The sequence below is a fragment of the Balaenoptera ricei genome, chromosome 16 (genome assembly GCF_028023285.1).
Source record: "Balaenoptera ricei isolate mBalRic1 chromosome 16, mBalRic1.hap2, whole genome shotgun sequence".
Lineage (NCBI taxonomy): Eukaryota > Metazoa > Chordata > Mammalia > Artiodactyla > Balaenopteridae > Balaenoptera > Balaenoptera ricei.
In genome coordinates, this window is record NC_082654.1 from 34,561,896 (window position 1) to 34,579,753 (window position 17,858).

Genomic DNA, 17,858 nt, shown 5'->3' on the forward strand with positions numbered 1-17,858 from the left:
TGCTTTATCCATTAAAGTACTTAGCATACTAATCATAGGTTTTTTTAAAAAAAATTCCTGGTCTGATAATTCCAATAGTCCTGACATATCTGAATATGGTTCTAATACCGTATCTATCTCTTCAAACTGTATTTTTTGTCTTTTAGTCTGCCTTGTAATTTTTTCCTGATAGCTGGACATGGTGTACTGGGTGAAAAGAATTGCAGTAATTAGGCCTTTAGTAATGTGGCAGTAAGACAGTGGGAGAGGGGAAGTGTTCTTTAGTACTACGATTAGGTCTTCATCTTTAAGTAAGCCTTTGCCCCTTAGCTGTGCACTTCACATCTGCTTTTCATTTCCACCCCTCAAGTTGGACAGGATGGCCAGAGCAGGCTGGAGTTGGGTGTTTCCCTTCCCCCATTAGTTTAGGCACTGGTAAATAGTTTATTTTGAGGTTAGGTCTTGTTTAGAAAAACGGAATGCTTAAAGAACAGAATGCTCTGGCATATTTCAAAATGGTTCCTTTTCCCTTGCCCCTGCTGGAAATGTAAGAGGATTTTCCTCAAATCTTCACTGGGAGAACTTGGTGCCCCCTCTAAGACTGGGTTCCCCTGGAGTTTTAACTCTCAAACTTGTCCATACTGATTTTCTAATATTCATTAATTATACTTCAGGTTTTCCTACCCCAGTAATGATTCCTATGGGTTTCTACTCCATTAAGTTGTGATTCTCTGTATTTGCCTACTTCTCCAATTTTGGGGGCAGCAGTGTGTCCTGTGGTCTTACTTCTCTGAAAGATCAAGGAAGAGTTGATTTTTTCAGTTTTCTCAGCTTTTTACTTGCTGGCACAGAGTGATAACTTCCCAGCTCTTTACATGCCGGACTAGAAATTGGAAGTCTGTGTTCACTTTTTAATAATTAATTGAGCTGTATCTATTTATAATTATTGCATTTATAAATTGTGTGTGCTTATATATGAATGCTACATTTAAAAAAATAAGTTTTTTTAGAGTCCACGTACCATGTCCTTGCTCCACAGGAAGAGAATTTCAAGCCCTTAATCAAAGATAATTTACCACTGTCACTTTAGTCATAATCCTAAAAACACTTTGCTACATACTCATCAATAGATTAAAAAAGGCAAACTGAAAAAGAATCACAAGCATATTCTTTCTAGGCATTTACAGTTGCAATCACTGCCAGGACTCAAAAGGAAAGGACTCTTCAGGGTGGCAGGTTGGAAAAGCTCCAGGGAGCAAAGTTAAAAAGCTCTGATGCCAAAGAAAAAGAACTGGGCCATTTCTCTACACAGATTAAAAAGGGAATGGTATTCCCATTTTCCCCTCTATTCTGATGCAAATCTTTTCAGTTAGAAGTCTTATATTAGCTTCAAGTAGCTCTCAGTGTGGGTCCAGGTTAATTTCAAAAAAAAGCTGTGGTACTGCTTGAGGGCAGGAACTACTTACTTTACCTCTTTTGTATCACTCACAGATTTAGTACAATGAAAGGCAAGCTAACAAGGCAGTCTATATAATATTTCATAAAGTAAACAAATATGATATAAAATCTACCACTTTGTATATGCATATGTGGGATTTTGGAGGGGAAGCAAATGGAGGTATGGGTAAAAGGATCATGTAAGTGCTTACTTCTATAATCATTAAGCAACTAAATAGAAATATGTTTGATCAGGTCACTGGACTGAAAAGAATTAGGCTAAGAGGTTAACTAAGCAATCCATGCTAATGTCTGTAATCAAGACTGTACTTTAATCATCTACAGATTGACTATTCACTGTGAATGGAAATTCCCCCAATCTCCCTCAGTAATTCACTTTAATGTTGATTTAATGATTCTCCCTGTTGAATTGCTTTCTCATAGCACAGTTTAAGACAAATTCCTCTTGAAACAGATCAAAGGAAGAGTTGAAGAACACTTAACTTTCAAATATTGAGCTTGAAATAGCTCTTGTTTTTATATCATAAAACAGAAAGGGTTTCCTGAGTTCTGTGCAAAAATAAAACAAAAAATAAACAACAAAAAATAAGGATGCTCTACTATTTGTACAGGCTGAACTTGATTTCCTAGAAAACCCAAGGGGTATCCTATGGCAGCTGTAGCTTCAACTAAATATCTACAACTTAAGGACCACTGGAACGATGGACCAGAGCTAACATTTCTAAACACTTCCTCTCAACAGGCAGATTTTGAGAAGTGTAGTTCCAAGATTCCTTAATCTGAGGCATCATGTTCCAGTATGTGTGGTTCTTTGACTTACAACTGATAAGAAAAATTGCCTGAAGATCCCTAGATACACCAGATGTCAACGCATTTCATGTTTTAATCAAAGTACAGAGTAAGCCTATTAAATATAATGTTAATAGTTAAATATGCTTACAATTCCATTCCCTAGTAAATCCCTTCTTGACAGCATATGAGTAACACATGGACATAAGGACAGAGAGCAAGAAAGAAAAAGGATTGTGTAAAATCTAATATTGAAGCAAAGAATCAATTTGTGGATAAATAAATGTCTACAAATTTGTGGAGTCTCCTCCTATATTATGGTACTTATTATATCATATTGTCAAGTGTCTTTTTATAGTTTTTTCTCCTGTGAGCTCCTTGAGGGCAGGGATACATTTCTATATTTTCAGCACCTAACAGAGTGCTCAGAACACAGATCATGTACAACAAATGGCACTGTGCTAAGTATCCCCTTTAATCCTCAGAATAATTGTATGAGGTAGATAATATATTGCTATTCTAATTTTGTAGATAATAAAACCAGGAATCATTAAAATGAAAGAATGTGGCCAAAGTCACACAGCAGTCTAACTCCAGAGTATGTGCCCTTAATTACTGTACTATACTATCTGAATAAATGAATGCCTGTTTTGTCCGGCTTCTGTCTCAGTTTTAATAAATAATTTTATTAATTCATTCACTCAGATACCATCTGCATTTGTGTCTTATGGATTAGGATGACAACATGGGCTCAAGAGTCATCAGAGGAGCATAAGACTTGGGGGCCAGACAGATAATTTTAGGAACCAAGGGTCTTTTCTGGACTTCACACTTTCAAAGTCTGGGTACTGTTTTTTGTTTTTGTTTTTTGGGTTTTTCTGGTTGCACCACGTGGCATGTGGGATCTTAGTTCCCCAACCAGGGATCAAACCTGCGTCCCCTGCATTGGAAGTGCGGAGTCTTAACCACTAGACTGCAAAGTCTGGTTACTGTTAACATTAAATTAGTTATATCTAAATACAAGTATACTGAATTTTTAAAATGTAAATGATTATACTATAATTTTAGGAGATAAATTGGGTAATTTATAATATAGCAGGAGTAGGGAAGATGAGAATCCTTTTTAATAGAAAACTTAGAAAGGGCTTATGAGGTTAAACTAGCAAGCCTATTTTATAGATAAGGGATCAATAAATGGTTTATATTAGTTTAACAAAATATTCAATGCAAAAGGATTTATTTTGCTAGACTATGCCAGTGTCTCATTTACATGATCCCAAATCAATAAAATAATAAAAGTTTATATAACAAATTTATGAAATTATTTAATTCATAATGCTTAAAACAACCATTAATTAATCTTTTGTTATATCCCATGGTATTATATAAACAAAAATCTGTCCATTCAGAAAAGAGTAGGACTTGAATAACATGTAATAAGGCAATATTTACTTTTCTTCAGATCAGAGCCAATAAAGGATGTAAAGCAAATCTTACACTTGTCTAATTCTTCTTACAATTTTATTTTCCAAACACACACACACTTATATATATTACGTATACAATTAACTATTAAACTGTGAGACACGAAAGAAAATCAAGTTAGACTGATTCAGCACTACTCTAAGTCTTCAAAACATGAAGAAAATGTAATACAGCTATAGAAAATCAATATATTTTTCTTCATTTTAACAAAGATGTTTAATGCCAAAAAGGAACTGACATTTATCTGCTCATTGTTGACATTGATTACCTCTAATTTTCAATTGTTAGAAATATAATGGAATCATGTGTATAACAAAAATTGTCTTTACTTTTTAAAAGTTTGCTTACAGTGACTGAAATAAAAACTTTTGGTCAGATTTTTACATACCTTAAAAGTAGAGAGCCCATAAAGTCTTGTGGTATGAACAGTTTCTTGAGAAATATTTGTAATGTTAGTTATAAAGTCCTCAAGGTATTTGCAAGCTTGTTCCAGGTGTGTGGTGTTTATAATGATTTGCACTAGCTAGAAAATAGAAAATGCCTCCAGTGAAATGCAGGTTACATGTATACAAAGCCATTTGATTTTTTAAATTAGGATTATTACTTCCAGCAACTGTACCACTTCTGTGTAATTATAGCATTATAGGATACGACTGATTATCTGATTTCAAAAGCCTGCTGTAAATACTGCTTATGAATGCTATCATCTAAAAAAAATAACCAAGAGTCTAACTACCAACTAATTTAAAATAACTTTTCAAAGCACTTTTTCAAATTTTAAACATTCACCAAGTAAAAAAAGTGAGTATTTTCACTTTTCATGTAAAGTCTGGCAAACATGAATCTCCATATATCTTCTAACATCATCAGCTATCCACTATTCCCCACATAAACCCTTTTCCCTCACATCACTGGAATTTACACTGATGCTTTTATTTTAAAACAAATCCACTTCTATTAATACATTTAAAATGGAAAGCTAGTTTTATAGGATGATGTTCAGCAATAAATTAATTTATAATAAGTGTTTCATATAATGAAACATTTAGCTATAAATATCTTTTTAACCTACCTCTGTCAAACCTATGTGAGGTTTTTTAATAAGATTCAGTAAACAGCTACTCAAAGTTCTGGTCAGCAGCAGATTTGTTGATTTTCTAAGCATATCATCTATTTCTGTTGAGCTAAAAACAAAGGTTGATATTATTAAGGTTTCCACAAGGGTTACAATTGGTTAGCTTCCTAAATAATTTAACGTAATTTACTAAAATAATTTGCTCTAATTCCTTTATATCTTTAAATAAATTACAATCATTCATATCTATTAAATCACATATTTCAATTCAATTTAGTTTCACAAAAGGGATACTTTCCATAAAGTAGAATGTTCATTTATAGAATAATTTAAATGTATTCAATTAACCATTACAGTAAAACCATGGAGTACTTAGTATAAGGAAATAAAACTATTCTTAAATTATGACTCCATTATGGGACAGCCACTTTCAAAGACACTTTATATACAACTATAGCTAAAATTACTTTTAAAATACAAATTGACGTGAACTCTCTGGATACAATTGCTAGATTTGATTTTAATATAACTAAGCTATCCATTTCCACTGAGATTTTTTTTAAAAAGATTCAAAGAAATTAATTGCCTTACACTAGTTTTAATTTGGGAGAGGGAGGAACTAACCTTATGATGTTTCTTAACATCCTAAAAATGACTAGAATAGCACTAAAAAGCTTATTATTTTCTTCTAACCACTAGGCCTTCAATTTAAGTAAGTCATGATTTTTTGTATATAGCCTCATTATCAAAACGGTCAAGCTGTCCTTAGACCAAGTTTTCTCAGTCTCAGCACTAGTGACATTTAGGCTAGATAACTCTTTGTTGTGGAGCTGTCTTGTACCATTGAAAGATGTTCAGCAGCATCCCTGGCCTCCACCCGCCTGATGCAAGTAGCACTCTTCCCCCTAGTTGTGACAACCCAAAAATGCCTCTAGACAGTGTCAAATATACCCTGGGGGGCAAAACTGCCCCAGATGAGACTCACTGCCTTAAACACAGTCTAACATTTTAATTTTAGCACCCTTTCACTTTTTACTTTATTAAAACATTACTCTTAAAAATCTATGAAGTACAAATATTTACTAGTTTACATTTATTTTAAATATGCAAATAGAACAAGATTTGACAAAACATAGGTAACTTTCACTACTATTCTAATGTTCTCCATTTTAATGCAGGTACTAATTCAATTTCTGTTCTAATTCTGGCAGACCTGAGGAGAATATGTCTCTCTGATTTCTTGGTATCTAAAGTCAAGACTTCCCAGGGAATAGCATATATATACCAGTAGGGTTTCAGCGCTACACAGTAGCAAACTCTCTGACAGAAATCAATAGTGTCCCTAGAACAAGCAACGTACTCACAGTACTCACACCGATATAAAGGAGGTGGTTGCCAAGTCCTCTGGTTTCCTTTCTGACACACTCAAATTATGCTTAAAGACACCCTGTATAGCACCCTTTTCAGATGAAAAGTTATGCATGACAGATAATGTCTTTTGTTTAATTCCCCTGAACTTCCTTGAATGCTGAATCAATGCATCTTTTTCTTCCGTAAGTAAAAGCAGAGAAAGAAAACCTATCAGCACCTATGTCCTATTCGTGCCAGCAAGATTTACCCAACAATGACCAGGATTTTCTCCAAGAGGTTTTTATCCTAACTGAGCAATTTTTTTTCCTTAACTCCTTCTCTTTTGAGCTTATAACCTGTACTCTTCCTAATTTTTAAATAACAAATAACACAGTAATTAAATATCAATATACAATAAATCTCCTAAATTATTTTAGAGCTTAGCCTCTTATGAAAACTGAAAATTTCTTAAAGATCATATTAGATCCAGATGTTTTCTCTGCAACCAAATAATTGAGACTTTAGAGTCTCATCATGAAATCACTTAATTCTCTGGCCCTGCTTTTATTCACATATAAAAAGAACCCCAAACATTTTTACTGTAAGAGCTCCAAAGCATCTTTTTGGTCTAAAAATCTAACTGCAAAATATTTTTAAACATAATAAAAGAGCTTTAAACACAGAAAGTTATGTTCCCATAATTCTTTAATGACAAATTAAAAAAAAAAAAGTGACAGCTCAATTTTAGGCCACAGATGTAAATTTTTAAAACAAAAATATGTCAGAAAGCTGATAAACTAGAATAAATTTAGATTTAGATATTTTTATACTAACTATGCTTTCTGTATTCTGAACTATGAAACGAAAATAGCCAATGTTATTTAGTAAAGCTAATTTAAAAAATGTAAGTATAAAAAGCCTTGCTAAATGAAAAACATAGTATCATAGAGTTAAATAGAATGACTGGATATTGAACTAACAAAAATGACAAATATTTTTATCAAAGAGAGAAGGAAAAAATGATAATCTTTTCTGCTGTAGCATTAGTATACAACATTTACCTTTTAGAATGCTAGGAGTTCATGCACAAAAAAAGCCAGAACTGAGGGGGCAATTCTACTTCTAGTCAGTCAGTAGGGAAGCTTTAGGGATAATTACACATAATATTATGACTAAGGGCTTTTATCTTTGGTGTTATAAATGTGGTAAAAAATCAAATAACGGGACTTCCCTGGTGGCACAGTGGTTAAGAATCCACCTGCCAGTGCAGGGGACACGGGTTCGAGCCCTGGTCCGGGAAGATCCCACATGCCACGGAGCAACTAAGCCCCTGCGCCACAACTACCAGGCCTGCGCTCTAGAGCTCGCAAGCCACAACTACTGAGCCCCCGCGTGCCACAACTACTGAAGCCCACGTGCCTAGAGCCTGTGCTCCACAACAAAGACAAGCCACCACTATGAGAAGCCCGTGCACCGCAACAAAGAGTAGCCCCTGCTTGCCGCAACTAGAGAAAGCCCGCGCGTAGCAACAAAGACCCAATGCGGCCAAAAATAAATAAATAAATAAATAAATTTATTTTTAAAAATCAAATAACAATTAGAGATCCACTGTCTCTCCTCTGTAAATAAACAAAAGTTAATTCCAAACTGCTAAATTTCTGTACTTTCTACAGTTTACCTCCAATCTACCATCCACATTGAGGCCAGAGTAAACTTTCTAAAATATTACTCCAGTCATGTCATTTCTTAGCTAAAAATTCTTCAACAGTTCCCCAGTGCCTGCAAATGAAATATAAAAACTCCAAGCTCTAGTCTCACATCTTATACTGTAGTATCTCATCTGCTCCTACGTCTTATGTGCCTACCATGTGCCAGGCTACACTGAGTGCTTTATACACACTCACTACCTCATTTAATTCTTAAAACCATCCTATGAGTTATTTCTCTCATTTTACAGATGACGGAACTGCAATTTAAACAGATTAAGTGACTTGCCCAAAGTCCTACTACAGCTAGTGAGTGTCAACATCAAGAATCAAACTCAGGTGTAAGTCTGAAGCTTATGTTCTTAACTACTGCATTATACTGCTCTGTTTTAGATCAGAACTTTAGAATGTTCAATGAAAAAAAAGATAGGCATAAATTATTGGTAGCTCTTGGACCATTAGAGCTCCGCTAATGAAAACTACCACTGTAATAGTCTGTCATTCCTTTTCAGTAAATACTCATTTGTATCCACTGTTTTTCCAATGCTGAATGATATTGTGTGTGTTATGTTATAAGCTAATGTCTTTAAAATCCATGTTTAGAAACTTTGGTATAAGAGACTAGGAGAGTATGATGAAGCTTAAGGCAGTGGTTCTTAAACTTGGAGTGCACCAGAATCACCCGGAGTACTTGGTAAAGCCAAGGGCTCCATCCTCAGTTTCTAATTCAGTAGGTCTGAGGTTGCATTTCTAGTTAACCCCAAATGCCACTAAGATATGTAAGCCTTCCAACGAGATAATAGTCCACTGAAGAGTCATGGCCTAAAAATCAAGTGTTAATGTTTCACAAAAATAGCTATGATAAAGATACATTTCTTATTAATAAACTTACCTCCGGTGTAATGACTCTGAAAATTTAAGGCTGGCATAAATAAATTCTTTAACTTGAATATAAATATGAGGCACTGATTGAGACATGGGCAGTTTCTTTGGGAAAGATTGCTGTTGAAAGAAAAACAAAGTTGAAACTGTTTCTGAAATTTTAGAAAAAGATACTCTAATCACCTCAAAAATGTAAAAATTAAATTGATTTCACATTTGAATTAGTAGTTAATACCTGCATTTTAAAGTCTACTGTTATCTCATTATTTTTAAGATTTTAAAAAGAACCAAAATATTTCTGAAGAAAATAATGTGGCAATTTACCTGTTTCTTAAATCATGTTATCAGACTTCTAACAAGCAGAGAAAGTATATAAGTGTGTGTCCTGATGATAAGTATCCTGCAGAAGATGCTTAACTCTCTGCTTCCTTGCAGCCATAATACAAGAGTCAGGTTGGCATGAAAGTTATGGGCCAGCTTCCTGGCCCAGTGTCATCAAATAATTCTAAGACTCCCTTCACTCGCTTGAATGCCAATTTAAGAAAGTATCCACTTCATTCCATAACTACTAGAATACCTTACAGCAGCTTTCCGACCTATATACATCTAACGCCAGTATGAAGCTAAAGGTTTACAGTGTGCTTCTTGGCTAAAATGCTTTATCAGCCAACATCCATTAGCAAATTCTCAGTCTCCAAAAGGTAAACTCTCCCGAAGATTGTTACTAAAAGCCCCCTCTTTACCCTTCATGAAGCCTAATCTACTTCAATCTTCACATTCATTGCAACTTGTTTACATCATTGAAAACACCCTCACGAAGGTCACCAATGACCTCACAGGTGTTAAATCCAATAACTTTTCGTGTTACCTGATTAACCTGACACAATGGGCCTCCTGCTTTTTTTTTTTTCCCCCTAAATAAACCCCCATTTTATTTATTTATTTTTGGCCGCTCCACGGGGCATGTGGGATCTTAGTTTCCCGACCAGTGATCGAACCCATGCCCCCTGCATTGGAAAAAAAGTGTCTTAACCACTGGACCACCAGGGAAGTCTCACCTCCTGCTTCTTAAATGCTCTCTCCTTCCTTGGAATCCATGACCCACACTGGTTTTCCTCTGTTTCTCTACCTTCTCTGTATCTCCTCCTCTAGCCATCCCTTAATTGCTACTCCTTAGGGTTCTATCCTACACCTTCTTCCCTTCTTACCACACATACTGTCCTTGGAGAATCTCACCTACTCTCACCATGCCAGTGCCAATATCTCCCAAATCTAAAACTCTAGGCCAAATCTTTCTCCTGAAGTGCAAATTTGTATATCTAACTAACATTTGAACACCTCCATTTAGCTGTAACATTTGAGACATTCTCAACAGAACCAAAAGTGAAATGATCATCCCTTCTTTCTAAATCTGCTCCTCTTGCGTTTCCTATCTTAGTGAATGCTACCACCATCCAAGGCAGAAATGTGGCTATCACACTTGTGCCTCTATCTTCATCATCCCTCATAGGCAAGTGATAATCAACTCCTGTCATTCCTACTTCCTAAATATCTCAAATCAAATTCCACAGCCATAACTCCCATTCAGGTCACCAATCTCTCTTGCCAAAATAACTGCAACAATCCCCAAGCTAGTATCCCATCCTTACTCTTCTCCAATCCATTCCCCACACACTAGCCAGAGAGATCTTTCCAAAGCACAAATCTGATTATGTTTTTACTGCTTGAAATCTGGTGGTGACTTATCCGAGCCATCAGGCTAAACTCCCTAACATTGTTTACAAGGCCTATTATAGTCTGCCACTTTCTACTTCATCTTCATTTTTTGATCTTCATCTATTGCACTTCATCAACCTTGTACTATATACTGCAGAAGTACAGCCTTTCTCCATGCTGCTTCTTCTATCTTGAGCAGGGCCAACTTCTGTGAATTGTAATTTCCTGTTTATTTAATCTATCCCTCACTTGACTACAAGTTCCTTGACAGCAGAGACTGAAAAACTAGTGCATAGCACAGTGTCTACTAGATAGCAGGTGAATGATAAATATATGAATTAACATAGGTACTCTTAGGTACCTCCAGCAGAAAGAAACTTACAATAAGCTGGTAGTGAAAACATTTGCAGAGAGCAGTCTCTCTCCAAAACTGGTAGGTTCAACCTTTCCAAATTTAGGAACTGAATTAGGAGTACTACAAAAATCAACCAAAGAGTTGCTATTCTTTAAAATCACCTTATAATAATGTAAGAGCTAACTCACCTCCAAGTTATGTTTTGCAGAATAATGAAACCAATATTAACTATTTGAAAGATATTTCAACTTTAAGAATTTATTTTAATGACATTAAAGACAATATGAACATGTTCTTATTTTAGCCAAAGGATCCTAGTTAAATTAGCACAGCTATCTGCAAAAAGACAGATTTTAGCATATATGTTCAGTGTCATTCCTTTCTCACTTGTAATTTCCGCTGAAAATAACTCATGTTATTTGAGAGACAATTTTACATCTTTTTCAATCGTTTTAATTGAAAATTATACTTAAAATAGGAAAAAATTAAATATATAAACACACAACCAAGAGACTATTACTAAATAACTTAAGGGATTTCTAAGTTATCACATTTAAATTTTTCATGTGCCTTTTGCCTTAATGATAGTTCTTTTTAATGATGAATACACAAACCAATGAATACAATTCTTAACAAGCTTAATCCTCAGATGCTGTATATTTTGGAAGTACCCTACAAGCAAAATCAAATATCCTTTTAACTATAAATCTATTTAGAATAGTTTAGTGTAATTAGAAGAGACATTAGAGATTATTTAGTTCAACCTCCTTATTTGACAGATGAGGCAAAAATGCCCAAATAGGGTAAGACACTTGCCCATAATAAGCCACAGACAGAGCTGGCACATGAATCCAGACCAAATCCAGTGCTATTTTTGCAGATGCTATATCCTGAACACATTTATTACCAGTAACTAAAACAAAACAAAGCCAAGCTGTGAGATAGAGAATATTCTCGTAATATTTCTTTTTAAAAAAATAAATTTGTTTGTCTACTTATTTATTTATTTATTTTTGGCTGCATTGGGTCTTCGTTGCTGCACGCGGGCTTTCTCTAGTTGCGGTGAGCGGGGGCTACTCTTCGTTGCAGTGCGCGCGTTTCTCATTGCCATGGCTTCTCTTGTTGTGGAGCACAGGCTCTAGGCACGCGGGCTTCAGTAGTTGTGGCCTGCGGGCTTAGGTGCTCTGCGGCATGTGGGATCTTCCCAGACCAGGGATCGAACCCGTGTCCCCTGCATTGGCAGGCGGATTCTTTTTTTTTTTTTTTTTTTCAGTATTTATTTATTTATTTTATTTTTAGCTGCGTCAGGTGTTAGATGCAGCACGCAGGATCTTCGCTAAGGCATGCAGGCTCTTCATTGCAGCGTGTGGGCTTCGCTCTAGTTGTGGTGTGTGGGTTTTCTCTTCTCTAGTTGTGGTGCACAGGCTCCAGGGTGCATGGGCTCTGTAGTTGTGGCGTGTGGGTTCCAGAGCACGCAGCTCTAGTTGAGGCGCACGAGCTCAGTAGTTGTGGCATGCAGGCTTAGTTGCCCCGTGGCATATGCGATCTTAGTTCCCTGACCAGGGATTGAACCCGCATCCCCTGCATTATAAAGCGGATTCTTTACCACTGGACCACCAGGGAACTCCTAGCAGGCAGATTCTTAACCACTGCGCCATGAGGGAAGTCCCTCGTAATATTTCTTGACAGGGAAACTTTGATTGGGGTTTCAAAAATACAGAACTAGAATAATTATTCTGGTCTTTTGTGTGTATTAGAATACAATTATATTCAATGGCAGTGTTAGCTATAATCTAAAAGCTATGTATTAAATTACTTGGTCCTGTATTTAGTGACTATTACACATAATATGCTTAGTTTATGTATATACAAATGTAACATAAAAATTTACAGTCACAATTCACACAACTCATTCAGAATTCACTCTTGTTCATTATTAAGGGATAAAAATGTAGAAAAGGACTAAATTATAAAGTGTTGAAAAATAATAAAAAAGATTAAGGGAAAAAAATCAAAAATGAAGAGAATGAAAAAGGTGATAATAACAGGAAATATGATATCCTTTTCTCATAAGATCTAATTCTATCCAGGGATACTGGATTGGTACAAGCGTGTGTGTTTCTGTGTGCACGCATGCATATGGGCAATCAGGTGTATTTCCAGAATACTCTACATAGTGGTCTATTTCCTTTCTCTAGCCTATCTTTTGTTCAGACATCTTGACTCCAAAAATAGACATTCTTACTTCAGGAAAAATTTACAGGTGGCTATTGCCTTCATACACCTCTTACTTAACCAAGATAAACTTTTTTTTTTTAAATAAATTTATTTATTTTATTTATTTTATTTTTGGCTGCGTTGGGTCTTCATTGCTGTGTGCAGGCTTTCTCTACTTGCGGTGAGCAGGGGTTACTCTTTGTTGCGGTGTGTGGGCTTCTCATTACAGTGGCTTCTCTTGTTGCAGCTCATTACAGTGGCTTCTCTTGCTGCTACTTCTTAGTATATCTAATTTGGAACCCACCCAACGATAGTAACACCTGCCCTGGGAATCCACCTAACATTTGGGACAACGGCTCCTAGTAGCCCCAGGAAAGTCCTTTCTTAACCTCACCAAAATAGTAGTAGTAGTAGTAACATAATCTTTAAAAGTTAACAAAACACAATTAATTTTCTCAAATAACACAACAATAACAACAAAAGCCTCAAAAGAAGCTATTCTCACAATGTCAGGTTAATATAATGTAGTAATAAATATGATTAATTTATTTTCAAGAAAATTCTTGAATTAAGAACTAGCTTGTACCTTTTCAAGGTCTGGATCTTGAAAGGGAAATTTACTGATGACTGTTTTATATTCTTCTTCATTAACAATAGGGATGGGACTATAATTATCTTCTTCAAAAATGTCCCTGTTAAGAAAGAAGACAGAATTGAAATTTAATATTAGAAAACATATCAATAGAGTGCTATAGGACAATACTTTTAAAAAACCCCAACAATTACAAAATCATTTTTTGTGTGTCAGTTAAAGTTCTAAACAGGAAAACAGTGCCTAATCACTCAGAATTCTGAAATCCAATACCAAATAAGTCTGTCCCTCAAAATTAATGTGCAATCTCTTCTTTCCACTTGTTTATTTTACATCCTCTCAGCAATTTAGTTTTTATTTTCTAGTCTAGAACAATTCTCAAGATGATATAGTCTGAACGAACTCATTACAACTAAAAATGAGGTGAAGAGTATCCCAGTCACATATCTTGATAGGAACAACTCTCAAGTTGTATGTTTTCTGTCTTCTCTTTCCAACTAGACTAGACCATAAGCACCTTGAAGATAAAAACAACGTCTTCCATTTTTTTTTGTCTCTCATAATGTTGTACTTAGAAAAGGACCTTTTATACTTAGTAAGGCAGACACATTTACTACTCACCAAATAGGCAAAGTCATATGATTAGTTTTAGCCATTGGACTGTGAATACAAGTTACATGTGTTGCTTTAAGTCTAAAGCATTTATGAACTAACTGTGCGACCCTTAGTCCCACAGTGATAGGGGAGATCACCATGTTGAGAAAGTAGAATTACAGATGTCAAAAGCTCAAATCTTGGACTACTAGACCCACTATGGACTTCTGTGCAAGTGAGAAATAAAATGCCAGTGTTCATCCAATGAGATTTTGGGCATTTTTGTTACCGTAGCATAACTCAGCCTGCCCTAATATACCTGCTGTCCAATCAACTTCCTTTTAATCAATAATTCAGTTTGATTTTTATTTACTGAGCACCTATTATGTGCTAGTCTGGGCTAACTCTGATGAAAACTCCCTACCCTCATGAAAATAAAAGCAAGATCCCTGTTCTCAAACCTAATAGGAGAGATAGATATGTAAACAAATTATAATGTTTATAATGATGTGTTATACGTACAATAAAAGAGGAGCAAGTTTCAGAAATAAGACAAAGGAGGAAGTGATTAACTTTATCAGAGTAGGTGGGGGACATCTCATGAAAAGTTTTACAGAGAAGCTACGGGCTCTGTAGGGTCTTCAAAGATGAAAAGAAACACTTCTAATGAGATTATGGGAAAACAGCATTTCAGAAAGATGGAACATAACATGCAAAAACATAAGGGGAGAAAAAGTATGAGTGTGGGGAGGGGTTGAGTAAAACCACAAGTAGTGCAGTACTACTGGAGTATAAAGTATTCAAGGGACATGGTTTAAAATGAGGCTGGGCAGATGGACAAACTGAGGCACCCAGATTTTATCCTGTAGGCAATGGAATACCATAGTAGGTTTTAAGCAGAGGAATGTCATAGGAAGACTTTCACACAGTGGAGGAAAAACTAGGAAAAGGACAAAAATGAACAGAGAGAGGCCAATTAGAAAGACTGAATAATCCAAATAAGAAGTGACGAGAATTTGAATTAAAGCTGTATTTGTGTAGGAAGAGAGGACGTGGCAGAAACAAGAGTTTTTAAAAAGTAAAATATATGGGATTTAGAAACTAAATGAGGATTATGAGGGAAAGTATTATATAATCCTGATGAATCTGTGGTTTCTAGACAGGGCAAATGGACAAATGATGTATAGCTCACCTCATCAGAGACATTTGCTGAGGTAAGGAACTTAAGAGAAGGATATGGTTTGGGCAGTGGATGATGGATATCTAATTGATAAATGGCTCTGGCATCTTAATGAGAGGCTGGAAATAAAGTCACGTGCTTGTAAATCACTGAGGTGCACAAGGTAGTTAAAATACGACTCTGTTTGGAGCTAGGCAATCAAGAATATAAATAAAACACTAGTGCTCACAATATAGGTGGAGAGAACCACACATGGATAAACAAAGTATGACAGTAGTCAGATCATAAATTCTATCATGGACATCGTCAAGTTTTAATTATTCAGTACTGATGATAACTTTTACTTTTTCCCCATTTAATTGTTAGGTTGTCAATTCACTACTTGTACAGTCTTTGAAGATACAGATCAAGGACAAAAAAAGCTTAAAATCTGCTACTTCTTAAAAATCTAAGTCAAAAGCATGACCTAGAACAGTACTGAAAGTAGAAGTCAAAATATATTTGGTAATTACAATTGACATGCTATCATTTGCTCTCAATCCATGATGATAATGGAGGATAATGTTAATCCTATCTTTTTGAAGGAACCCATTAGCTTTTCAGAGAGAAAACAATACCTCACAGTTTCCCCAATCTTGAGGAACAATCTCACTACTAGAAGTCTTAAGATAGATAAGAGAGAATAGCTGGTTCAATACAAATCTATCAGCAACTGTAAAAACTTAAAACACTCTTCTGAAAAGGGTAAGTTAATAACAGAAATCCTATAAGTAAAGATTTTTATATACAAATATATATAAATAAAGATATCATATTATATCACATTACATCATGGCATATACATTATAGATTACCATCCCTATCAATAAGCACTACCTCTATTTCTAAAATACTAAATATCAAAAATTGGTAATATTTATACATGACTCATCTAAGACTGTCAATTATTCATTTGGGACAACATCCTGACAAGATCACTCCTATGGAATGTTAATACAAAAAGCTTAAATAAGGATTTAGTTCATCTTAATAGAAGTGTATAACCTTGTAAACCACTTCGGTATTTTAAAAGATTTCTATCACAGTATTCAGAAGGCCAGCCCTCCATAGGTTTTGAAAACTGATGGGGTAAATGCCAAGCTAGTGTTAAATCATTTAACATATTTTCTATTTTAATAACATCAACTATTATTGCCACATTGTTTCTATCATATTTTGGCTAACCTAAATGTAAGCTCTCAAGATTGACTTTTTGTTGAAACAAAGAATAAAGAAAGGAAGGAAGGGAGAAAGGCACAAAAGGAGAGAGAAAAGTTTTTAGAATTTAAAAAGGAAGGAGTTGATATTTCTTTTCATGGCAATACAAAATTATATAGTTACTAAAATACTTTGTGCCCTGAAGGCAAGTGGTTAAAGCAAAAATAATTGTCCTAATTAGATACTTTAAGATTTTTAATTTAACAATTATGTTGTTTGTAAAAATAGCACTTTTCCCAAACAAAATTTATAAGCCATAAATTTTTGTCTCTAGTACTAAATACCATTGAACAGTTACAGCCTCATATCTAATCATTTACTGGGGCAAAAAACTACAGAGATTAGGACTAAAAGTAGAACAATTAAAAATTGATTATAAGTGGTGCAGCCACTGTGGAAAGCAGTATGGAGGTTCCTCAAAATATTTAACATATATTAACCATACAATCCAGCAATTCCACTTCTGGGTATATGCCCAAAAGAATTGAAAACAGGGACCCAAACAGATAACTGTTCGCCAAGGTTCATAGTGGCATCATCCACAATTGCTAAAAGGTGAAAACAACCCAAATATCCATAAGTGGATGAATGGATAAATAAAATGTGATATACATAACGGAATATTATTTAGCCTTAAAAAGGAATGAAATTTTGACACATGCCACAATATGGATGAACCTTGAAGACATTATGCTAAGTGAAATAATCCAGACACAAAAAAACAGACAAATCCAGACACAAAAACCAAACATTGTATGATTCTACTTATATGAAGTACCTAGAGTAGTCGAATTCATAGAGACAAAGCAGAATGGTGATTGCCAGGGACTAGAAGAAGAGAATGAGGGTTACTGTTTAACTGGTACAGAGTTTCAGCTTAGGAAGATAAAAAACTTCTGGAGATGGATAGTGGTGATGGTTTCAACAATGTGAATATACTTAATACCACTGAACTGTACATCCATAAAAGGTTAAAATGGTAAGTTTTATGTTATATATATTTTACCACAATAAAAAAATATTATAAGCATTTTTTATTGCTAAATGCAAAAACCAATTACTTTAGCATTTGACAAACTTTTTCATTACATTAAGGCACCATGGCTTAGACTAACCTGAAAACTCCAGCCCATTTTTTAAGCAGTGTTTCATTGTATTGATCTCTTATTTCAAATAAAAGGTCAAAAAGTTGGTTCACTGGAAAACCATAACCCTAAAACACA

At 35.0% G+C, this 17,858-nt stretch overlaps 1 protein-coding gene across 7 annotated transcripts in view; it reads right to left on the reverse strand.

The window, feature by feature from the left end:
• The window catches only part of EXOC6 (exocyst complex component 6), a 208,275-nt gene that overhangs the window by 94,186 nt on the left and 96,231 nt on the right, over positions 1-17,858 (reverse strand). For all 7 annotated transcript variants that reach the window (XM_059899894.1, XM_059899897.1, XM_059899896.1 and 4 more), the window contains exons 13-17: positions 17,751-17,848; positions 13,599-13,704; positions 8,735-8,844; positions 4,784-4,895; positions 4,100-4,234 (exon numbers count right to left, since the gene is read on the reverse strand). In XM_059899894.1, the coding sequence (XP_059755877.1) occupies positions 4,100-4,234; positions 4,784-4,895; positions 8,735-8,844; positions 13,599-13,704; positions 17,751-17,848 (561 nt within the window). The remainder of the gene's footprint in view (positions 1-4,099; positions 4,235-4,783; positions 4,896-8,734; positions 8,845-13,598; positions 13,705-17,750; positions 17,849-17,858) is intronic.